Genomic DNA, 12,048 nt, shown 5'->3' on the forward strand with positions numbered 1-12,048 from the left:
ACAATCACAAAAGAGGAGGCATCCTAAAATATTCTGGACCCCTCACTTCAAGAAAGATATTGAGGTGTTGGAGTGTGTCCAGAAAAATGCAAGAGAGCTTGTGAAGGGTCTGGAAAGCAAGTCTTATGAGGGGCAGCTGAGGGAGGTGAGGTTGTTTATGTTGCAGAAGCAGAGTCTCAGAGAGACCTTCTCACTCTCTAAAACTCCCTGAAAGGAGGCTGCGGCCAGGTGGGGGTCAGCCTCTTCTCCCAGGCAACCAGCGACAGGACAAGAGGAGACAGCTTCCAGCTGTGCCAGGGGAGGGTAAGGATGGATATCAGAAGAATTTCCTCACAGAAAGGGCTATTAAATTTTGGAATAGACTGGCCAGGGAGGTGGTAGGGTCACCATCCCTGGAGGTGTTCAAAAAACAATTGGATGTGAGACTTAATGCTGTGGTTTAGCTGATGTAATAGTGTTTGATCGAGGGTTGGACTCAATGATCTTGAAAGTCTTTTCCAGCCTTAATTCTATGATTCTATGTGTGATTATTTTTAGTGGCTGCAGCTACATCTTAAGAATTTTATTGCTTCCCTTAAAACACTTATTTTTCAAAATTATTTCAGCAAGCTTAAAAAATCATTGTTTCCTTTAGCTCTTACTATGAAAAAATTGAAAGCATAAATGTAAACTGTGGGAACTGCAAGATGTTGATATATAGTAATAGTATTTTAAAAGGAAGCATAGGAATTAAAAAATACTTTTCAATTATTTTTCATTCTCTTTTCAGTTTTAAGATCTAAACAAATGTGCTTAACAGACATCAACTTGATTTGTCAAAAATAATTCCCATATGAATTAGGAACTAAACCACATCTGAAAGTCTCAGTCAGTGTCTATCTACAGCTTTAAATACTGACGTTTATTGAGTTCCACTGACACATTTTACTTAAAAGTTTTTTCATGAGCCAATGTCCCATATTGCACTTGCATTCAAGAACATAGTTCCAACCTTTTCAATGGAAGTATCTATAGACTCAATATATATTTAGTGTTAAGAGGAGCTGCCACTTCCATATTTGTTCTGGTCCTTATGTTCTCTGCAGCTCTACAAAGTCTCCTCATATGTAAAAGTAAGGCAATTTCAGTTTTCAGTATTTTTAAAACAAACATTTTATCTACTTGCTTAGTGTACCACCAGTCTAGGAAATGATGTAGGGCAGATTAAATAAAATTGCACTTCTGGAAAAATTTGAATACTCAGGTACAACTGACTTTGCAGTAATAAAACCTGAAAATTATAGTAAAATTATGTGCTTGGGGGGGAAATATACATATGTGTATATTTTTTTATTTATGTAAAATGCAGTTTCGTTCCAACTGCAGAGAATTGCATGAAATGCAAGACAAAAGAGGGATTGGAAATAATGACTGCCATCTTATCTCTACCATTTGACAATGCATGATACTTAGAGAAGAGACAGACATATAGTAGGGATATATCCCTCAATTCCTGCAAAGGGAAGATAGGAGAAGAATAAAATCCTCTAAGGCTTAATTATATTTCCTTGCTGAAATAAAATCTCTGGGTTGATTTTGGAGAAAGAGATTCCTACATTTTATCACGACTACATAAAAAGGCAGATTGTTGTTAAAGTACTTGCTCTAGACAGAAGTATGATGGTGAGACTGATGAGAATAGACCTGTCTTTAGTGTGTTGAAACATAGGATTTGTGTTTAAATACATTCTATAGCTTTCATTTCAATTTAAATCTTTAGATTACACTAACATCTTAAGGGGTCGCACCTTTCTTCATGGTATAAAGTATCAAAATGACATAAGAATAAATTAAACATAATGTTGTGGCAATATTTAATTGCCTAAGGTTTTCTGGGTGGTTGTCTTGAATATAAGCTTATTTGACCTATTTGAGCTTTGAGCAAATAGTAAGAGTCAGGACAAATCCAGCAAAAACATATAAATATAAAAGTAAGAAAACACATAAAAATAATTTAAAAATGAGATAACAATTCCCACACCATACACATAGAAGGGTTTTTTGCATTTATGTTGAACTGTGGTTTTTTTCAAGATGTTGTTATATTGAATAAGTATCCCAAGGTGAGTCTAAAATTCAGTATAAGGAGCATAACAAAAATCTCTTATTTTAAGGTCAATTTAAAACTTAATCAAAGACAAATGAATATTAGAATATTTCTGCCAAGGAATGTTATTATTACAAATCTTAATGACATTATAAAGAGATTCAGACTCAATCAAACTGAAGTACTAGTGCATTAACTCATCTTCTAGACACCATTTTCTTTAAAAATCAATTGATTAGAAGGAGGGGTCTTAATTGCTTTGAAATGAATATGTAGCTATCTATCTTCATACTGGCAAAATTTTCATTGAAATGAAAATGGAACCTAAAAGTAAAATGAGGAAAGGAGCATTAATTCAGACTTATAACTTTCCTTATTTTTTAAGAATACAGGAAACACTGGTTTAGTGTTAGCAATTAAAAATGAAAAGGAAAAAACTGTTCCAGTCTAAATTTACCAATCTTTCAACATCAGCAAATTGAAAATAAAGCAGCTTCTGATTTTCCCACAGCATAGATGTAATTTATAAACATATAAAAAATTCAATGATAGATTGAATCAGCATGATAATTAAAATGAAAAAAAAATCAATATTTTCCTGATAGACACATATTAAGCTAAATTATACAGCATAGGATCAGGAAATGGAAATGGAAAATTAACAGTCTAGTTCACTACTGTCCCTCAAGCACATTTTAAGGGCAGCTGTAAAAATGATGCTGTTAAATTAAAACATAAATGCCTTTTACCAACTAAACAGCAAATTGACATTGATTTAATAACATTCAGTATTTTATGTTCTTGGAGATGAATTTTTTTTAATATTAAAATATAAAAAGATTAAATAACCTTATATATTACCAATGGCTTTTTCCATTCAACTCCTGGAGAAAAAATCCAACTTGTGAAGAAAAAGCTCCTTGTGTATGTGATGGGTTGACCTAGGCTAGATGCCAGGTGCCCTCCATCCATTGAAGCCACTCCATCAGTGCCCTCTGCAACTGGGCTGGAGAGAGAAAATTGATTAAGTTGAGATAAGGGCAGGGGGAGATCACTTAATGATTCCTATCACAGGAAAAACAGATTTCACTTAGGGAAATTAGTTGAATTTATAACTAACAGAATCAGAGTAGAAGTAAGAAGTAAGACAAATCTTAAAAGCACCTTCCCCTCTTCCATCCATCCATCCATCCATCCATCCATCCATCCATCCATCCATCCATCCATCCATCCATCCATCCTTCCCAGGTTATATTTTATTCCCCATTTTCTACCTCCTCTTCCCTACAGTGGTGCAGGGATATGAGGAATGGGAATTGTGATCAGTTCATCATGTCGGTTTTGCTGCTGCTTCTGCCTCAGGGAGCAGAGTCCCATGGGAGACAGTCCTCCACAAACTTTCCCAGTGTGAGCCCTTCGCAAGGGCTACAGTTCTTCCTGACCTGTTACAATGTGGGTCTCTTCCACAGGATGAAGTCCTTCAAGAAAGAGGTTGCTCCACCATGGGTCTCCCACAGGGTCACAACTTTCTTTTGAACATCCACCTGCTCCAGTGTGGGTCTCCTCCAAGGCTGCAGGTGGATCTTTGCCTCCCCATGGCCCTCCCTGGCTGCAGGGGCACAGCTGCCTCTCCATGGGCTGCACCAGGGGCTGCAGGGGAATCTCAGCTCTGGCACCTGGAGCATCTCCTGCCCCTCCCTCTGCACTGACCTTGGTGTCTGCAGAGCTTTTTCTCTGACATGTTCTCTCTCTGCTCTTCTCTGGCTGCAATTACTTCTGTGAAACAAGCTTTTTCCCTCCTCTTGACACTGTTAGTCCAAGGCTCTACCATGGTCACTGCAGGGCTTGACCTTGGCCATCAGTGTGTCCATCCTGGAGCTGGCTGGCATCTGTCAGGCATGGGAGCAACTTCTGGCAGAAAAAGGGAAAAAAAGAAATCAACTCTATAGCAACTCTACCCCCCACTCCCCACTACCAGACCCACCCCCACCACTATCGGGATCTGACCATACAAACCCAATAGAGAGTATTTGCAATTCTCATCTTCAGGTATGTGCAAATGGAGGTAGTTGCTTCTATGATGAAGAAAATCAGAGATCTCACTGTGTCTGCACACTCGGATGGACTGGAAACACATGCCTTGAGAATATTAATGACTGTGAGATAAACCAGTGCCAACATGGAGCCACATGTGAAGATGGAATTAATAAATACAGGTACTAACATGTTGCTTTCTGTACAAGCTTTCATAAAGGGTTGTATGCCATATGAAGTTATTCTGACTTTCAGAAAGAATTACAAAGGGTGTTGTTAACGCAGTAATATAATTTTCATATCAAAAAATGCCACGGAATACTGATTTTCAATAAGGATGTGCATTCAGTAAAACTGCGTCATCTGAAGTGTTGCAGGAAGGAATCACAAATATTCCTCTTTGCTGGTCAAATAAGTTAAACCAACTATGCAGAATCTAACATAAACAAATGGTCTATTTTATTAAATGGCAAACACTTTCTGAGCCTGCACTCTGTCATAGAGTGTCTTATTAAAATTTGAATGACAATTTATTATCATTTGAGTTATTGAAAAAATCAAAGTATGTGTTCTCCTTAGTGAGCTGTAACATGCTATAGATATTTTAAAGTGAGATTTTATAAAATATGGTGAAAAAATAAGATGGGAAATGTTTTCTTCACTAGACGGAGTTCAGCTGTTCTTATCATACTTGAATTATTTATTGTTCTTCTTAAAAACCCAGAATAAATAAAACTTCTCCATAATATCTGTAAATGTATTTTGAAAGACATTATTCTATGCCATGCCCTACTTAGAAGCACTGTAATTAGTATGCTTTAGTGTTTCTACTTAGAAAAGATTGCAATAGTGGAAAAAATAAAAATAGAAGCAATTAAAGATTTCTTCAACTTCACTTCTGTTTTTAAAGTATCTTCTGTAAAAAAACCCCCAAAATCACGAAACAAGCACATAAATGGAGAAAACTGATTCTCAGGATACCAGAATTAAAGGAGTTTTTGTCAAAGAATCCTTACAAACTAAAGCATCCTTCCTTTTTTCCACCTTGCAATCAACTCTTGTATCAAATTACTGGACCGTATTTTGGCATTTTATTTAACTGTTCAATCTGTGGCTCTTCTTTCTTTCTCAGGAGAATAATTCTAATAAAAGTACAAAGCTATGCTTATGTTACAAAATCCACTAGCATTTACTGAGAAATTAATGGTTCTGAAGATATCTGGTAATAAAGAACTTTTGATTTTATCTTGTGAATCCAGACAGTTTACTGACAGAAGACACTTAATTCTTACTTTTTCAGTCTTGGAAAGACAAATTAAATTGACAGATTAGCCTGTTTATCTAAGGAATAGGAAAACATGCCACTAAGATCTGAATCTCAGATGGTCGGTTTTGTTAGCAGAGAACTTGACCCCAAAAGAACACAACTGGTTATTTTGTCAAGGCAAAACACAGTATGTTGAAATACCTACTCTGTTGAAAGAGAACGGTTCTGTCTCAATGACAGTGAAGCATTTTTTTAAATAACTAAACTTTGCCTGCCTTAAAAATAATATTTCCCAAGTTACTGGTAACAAGCGAAAAAAAATTAAAATCGCCTTTCCAATAAAAGGTTTACAAAAAAAGAATACGAGAGGTAATGCTGAATGTAAGTGCACCCACCTTTTCTAAAGACCTGTAATTGCATTTCTGTCTTAAAATGGGTATAATTTTTTTATTAATGTACTTATCAAGAGCTATATTTGATGCAATTGTTTCAGGAAGACATAAGAAGACTGTCAGCAGAATAGATGGGGAATCAAATGTTTAATTTCCATTAAGAACCCTACAGAAATCCATTTTTTCAGCCATTTAAATTATTATAGCCATTCAAAACCTCTCCTAATGAGTGCAGAAGATAAAGATATGCCAGAATTTTATATATATTCGATTTTATTTACAAAAAATATTATAAAACTCTAGACCTTTCTCCTAGTTAAGAGATCTTAAATTTTAAACTATTAAATTTTGGTCATAATTTATTTTTCTAGTGGTGGCTTGATATAGTAATACTAACAGAAGGAAATCAGAGAAAATATCCAGCTTTGACTCAAGAATATCCTCCTTTTTTCAGATCTCATATTTTTGCAAGGCATAATTTCTTTTCCAGATGGGAAATAAGCTGTCAACTGAATGAAATAATCCTTTCTGTCCTTATCATGGCATATTCTTTTTCTCCTCACATTTTAAAATACGCTTCCATATTGTAGTGTCACATAGAGATATATTTTTGTATATGCAGTGAATTTCCTTTGTGTTCAGATTGGGAAATTGCACTAAGTGAATGAGGGGGAGTTTTAAACTTTTATATGGTGCAATTCTCAGCAAGGCTGCATACTAAGATGCTCATAATTGCATTATGATGTTTTAAGAGTTTTACTCCTTTGGTTTAGTGGCCTCAATCACAGTGACACAAAACCTGTAATTAATTTAAATTAATTGTTGCACTACCAGTTGAGTCTGTGCTGTTTGCAATATCATGAAGTAAGTTAATCAGCATGCATTCAAAATGATAACTTCAAAGAATTATTGCTCTTGCCACTGGGTTGATGGTGTAGCTGTCAATACAAACCTGGAAGATACTGTGCAATAGACTAACTGCATCCACATGCCGAAAGGATCTCTTGATCTTCGGTTATATATACTTGAGAGTAAAAATTACAGGAAAGATTCTTTACCTCAGTAAATAGACAATGTTTCTACATAAAAAGAAAATAATAATATTTTTCCTGTCTGATGAATCTGTATTGTTTGATTATGTTCTGTGTAGGAGAAGAGAGTGAACTGATTTAGTACGGTTCAATGAGAAGCATTTAATGAATAATTAAAGTGAAAGAGATCTTCAAGAAGTATAACCTCCTGTTTTGAAATCCAAGGGGAAAATTTATTACTCTGTTTTCTTCACACTTGTAAATTTTTTTCAAGTCAATATTACATTTTGGCCAACCAAGATCCTAACCAAAATAAGACAATAACAGTGGAAAAGAACAGAGTCAAAAGGCACAATTTAAAACTTGGTGCAGTTTCCATTGTTTGTCCTGTTTCTATTTATTCAGTCCAGTGTGCTCAGATTAAGACCTACATTTATCACAACCCCAGGAAAGCCCAACGAGAAAGACAGAACTGTCACATTAAGACTTTTGAAGAAGCTGCATTATAGGATTAACCACTGTTTAAAAGGTCACGATGAACTCATATATTTTTAAGAAGTATTTTAGTCAATAGTTATAGCTCTGATGTCATCATTTCATTAGTTTTTATGCAGGAAAATGTCTCATTAGGAAATTCAATTTGGTATATGGTAAAATTTGAATTGCCAACACATTCTTCAGTATTCAATATACAAATTTCAGTGCATACAATTAAATAAGCAATTAATCACAGCACAAAAGAGTAAAGTGACACATTGTAGAGTAAAATACTGTAAAATATTAAAAACTTAACATGATGCCAGCAAGATTGTGAAAAGTAAACATAATTTAGATCATTTCTGTGTATCAAAAAATTTAAAGCTTCTATTATTTTATTCATCCTTGACTTTTTCCATTTTCTTCCAGCTGGGTAAATTGAGATGTTTGATTAGATTATTTCTTTATATCTAATTGGTTTTTTAACAGGTTTATTCATCCTGTACTATATATGCAATTTGACTGCAGGACCTAGTTGACAGTGCCATATAAAGTTAGTACTCTGATATACACAGTTTTCTGCAGCAATAATAGACTTCTTCTACTAGAAAAAGAGGAGAAATACTTTTCCTCACTTTTCTACAACTCCAGAAGATCAGTGAATTTATGTCACAATTTCTCAGGGAATACCTCTGCAATAAGTTATACAACAGCTTTTCTGAAGAGAATAGAGATGCATATAAAAAGTCAAAGTGGAACTAAATAACCTTTTCAACCACTTCTGTGTGTATAGTTCACACTTCAATGACAAAAAGAGATAATTTATACTGAATAATTCTCACTAATATGCTTGGAATTATATCTATATATCTATATATCTATATCTCTATATCTATATGATCTATATCTATATCTAATCTATATCTATATCTATCTTCATTTATATATCTCTATTTATATTTATATATTTTTGTATACATTATATATAGTATATATAGTATATAGTATATAGTATATAGTATATAGTATATAGTATATAGTATATAGTATATAATATATAGTATATAGTATATACTATATACTATATACTATATACTATAGTATACTATATACTATATACTATATACTATATACTATGTAATGCATGTATTACATATCTTATATATTGTATATTATTCATGGTTTATATATATTTATTTATATTTTATTTTATATAAAATTAAGAAAAAAAAGTAGAGGGATTCTGGGAAGTCTTTGCTAATTCCAGAAGTGAATGTTCCTACATGCCTCTTGTATCAATATAGAAAATAGCTAGGTCATCTCCTAGCACAAGTTAGCATAAACACATCTTCTGGTCTGGTCTTTGGCTTTTTGCAGTAATTTTCAATATTCATTTGATGTACATGGTTATTTACTCAATAATTTACTCTTTAGTGTAGGCAGCCTATGGTGACAGCTTGACAGCTATACTGCCAGGTCTAACCAGCACCAACTGACTTACCCTCACATCTGCTGTTCAAAACCCTTAGTGATAAAAAGTTGGTAGTAATGCATTGCATGTATGCCATAACCATTCTCATTTTAGAACACATTCCTTCTTAGACTAAATTCCATGCCTGTCTTTGTATCTCCATTTAACATTTATTTTGCAAGCATATTAAATTATCGTGCAACATTAACTATGTTTAGGCTCTGGAGTAGTAGCATACAATCATTTGCATGACGTGTGGGAGCACAGTAATTCTCAAATGACTTGTGCTTGCTACTCATTACTAAAATCCATGTTTGTAGCAAAAGCATTGAGGTATTTGTTTTCTCTTTTAGCACCTCTTACTCTTAAAATCCTGCTGTGGATGAAAGAGGACATACATGAATCTAAGAAAGTATTGTTATTTCCATTAATGCTAACACAAAACCTTTTCATGTGCTGTTCTCTGGTGCCATGCTTCTGCTTTCACTGTTCTCCCGTTTTGTAAAGCTGACATTTTAGTCTTCCTTAAGAAAGAGGCTGTGGAGGTGTCATTAGCATTTTCTGGTTTCTGCTGAGAGATCTCTCACACACACTCTCACAGCAGATGGGCCATCCCGGAGCTGAAGCTGGAGCAGGAGAGGCAGCAGAGTCCAGCACAGAGTGACACCCAGAAAGACCATGGAGAGGCTGAACCCCTGTGCTGAGATGCCATTGCATAGCCAGATGGTCCCTCTGATAAGGGCAAAATACAAGTTCCCTGAGCTAGAAATATACTTACAAATGGAAATTCTGGTATTGTATATGTCTGTATATATATATATTTTTTTTTTAATTTATTGTAGAGAAACATTTATGCTTCAAAGAAAATAAGACTGAAAATCAATCCATGCCTCAAGGCTTTGAAATCATGCTCAGTATTTTAGTACTGCTGAAAATAATACGAAGAAATTGATTTATAATAAAAATATAATGATAATACCACTACTAATAATACAACACTTAATTACACTGTTGTAGGAGATGACCATACTAAATTTAAATACATCCAGGTACAATTTCACCAGGAAAAACAAAGTGCATTTCACTATTAGTTATTTTCAATTTCTTCAGACACCAAAGCATTGAAAAATAAGATATTAATGACATCCTTGTTTGTAGTATGGAGTCAGAATTATAAAACCAAAGCTAGAAGATTCTACATTACATCTATTTCAGTGTAGTTATTCTGTGGCCTCTGAAGATAAGCTATACAGCTAGTAGTAGCCAGGAAATGACAGAAAATTTTTCATCCTCCCATTCTTGTTAAGGATAGCTCTAAGTTAATTTTTCCATTCAATGCTAACAATAATAGCCACATTTTCAAAGAATGATTGAATAGTTGCATTTTCACATTGCACACACTGATTGTTACTGTAAAATAAACTAAGGAAATAAAGTGATTGCATAAGAAAGATTCATATGACTGGTTGTTTACCATATTATTGTAGGTAGATTCAGAAAATGTGCACTAAAGGTAACTAAAAGCACACCTGCTTTTAGTGTTTATGCGTAATGAAATTTTATGCAAGTCAAAATTTATATTAAGCTATAAATGTAATTGTCTAAAGCCACCTGCAGCCAAAGCAAATGCAGTCACTCCCTCACTCCCATACCAGCAGGATAGGGAAGAGAACTGGAAGGGGGAAAGTTTAAGACAGTTTAATAGGAAATGCAAAAGTCATGCACATAAGCAAAGCAAAACAAGGAATGAGTTCACTGCTTCCCATGGGCAGGCAGGTGTTCTGCCATATCTAGAAGAGCAATGCCCCATCACACATAACAGGTACTTGGGAAGAAAAATGCCATGAGTTAAAATGCCCCTCACTTTTTCCTCCTTCCCCCCACTTTCATACTGAGCATGATATCACACGTTCTGAAATATCCCTTTGGTCAGTTTGGGTCACCTGTCCTGGCTGTGTTCCCTCCCATCCTCCCATGCAGCCACAATTTCCTCACCAGACTGGCAGTGCTTGGCTCTGTGTATGCCCTGCTCAGCAATAACAAAAGCATCCCTGTATTATCAACCCTGTTTACATCATAAATCCAAAACAATATTAAAACCAAAAGAATATGAGTACTACCCACTGTGAAGATTAACTCTAACCCATCCAAAACAAGTACAGTAAAGTAACTGTACGATATTATTTTTGTGTACTCCATTCCTTTAAAAATGAGAATCAGAATCAGCTGAAGCTCTAAAGAAAAGGCAAAGATTTCTTGTTTCCTAAGAAGCGGCTGAGGCTGGAAGAGAGATTATATATATTTGAGTCATTACTGCAGTAACAATGGATCTGTAGAGCAAAAATGATGGTGATGAAGAGCTCACTAAATGAGGTAGGGAGGCTTACTTCAAGCAAGCTCTATTTTAGCTCATGGACTAAAAGCCCATTTGCAGTTGGTGTCCATTAGCTGTACTCCAAGACACACAGCTCCTGATTTAGTTTCCATATGTCTACTATAAAAAAAATGCAGGCACAGTAAGCAAGGACAGGAGCAAAGAGCCACATGAGCATTCACTTCTGTTAAAAATAAGGGGGAAAATACTGTTTCTGCTAGAGGGTTCGGTAGAGAAAATTACTATAATCAAGACTTCCTTAACTTGTTAGTCCTTTCCATCTTCTGGATAGCATCTCTATGGGCCAAGAATATGTATTATTGTAAAATTACCTCCTGTGTGAGGAAACCACTGGACATGGTAAGTAGAGGATCAATCAAAGAATATCTTGCCAAGTACAAGGGACTTTCTAATTTTATGAAATTTGTGTCAGCTATGAGATAATCCAGATTTGTTTTCATTCAAACAGCAAAAGAACACAAAGGTAGAAAGAGTAACATGAAAAAGTCATCTCCAACCTTACAAAACTTAGATGTCTGTCTAAATTTTAGGGAAAAAAAAAACTCTGAAAAATTTCTATAAAATATACTGAATAAGATCTATAGAATTCTATAGATTCTTTTTTTAAGACAGAAATTGTAACTTTTGTTGCTAATAATAAAGGATTTTAAACTGATTTTCTATCCAAACAAGTTGTAATATTGTTTTTTCCTAGGAATATTGTAGCAAATAACATTTTTTTCCCAGAAAAATCCATTAAAATGCATAATACTCATAATTATAAGAGTTTTCTCTTCCAATATTTTCCTTTGAAGCTTAATATTAATGTAGCTCCTAGTTGGTCGTATGTAAACAGCTAAGATTTTAATTTCATTATTGCTGGTAATGCATGTGAAATTAAGTTACTTAGTGACTA

General features: G+C 34.5%; 1 protein-coding gene across 1 annotated transcript in view; it reads left to right on the forward strand.

Annotated features, from left to right (window-relative positions):
- EYS (eyes shut homolog) overlaps positions 1-12,048 on the forward strand; it is an 811,979-nt gene that overhangs the window by 174,511 nt on the left and 625,420 nt on the right. The window contains 1 exon segment of the mRNA XM_033053725.1: positions 4,136-4,302. Within this exon segment, the coding sequence (XP_032909616.1) occupies positions 4,136-4,302 (167 nt within the window).

The sequence above is a fragment of the Catharus ustulatus genome, chromosome 3 (assembly GCF_009819885.2).
Source record: "Catharus ustulatus isolate bCatUst1 chromosome 3, bCatUst1.pri.v2, whole genome shotgun sequence".
Taxonomy (NCBI): Eukaryota; Metazoa; Chordata; class Aves; order Passeriformes; family Turdidae; genus Catharus; species Catharus ustulatus.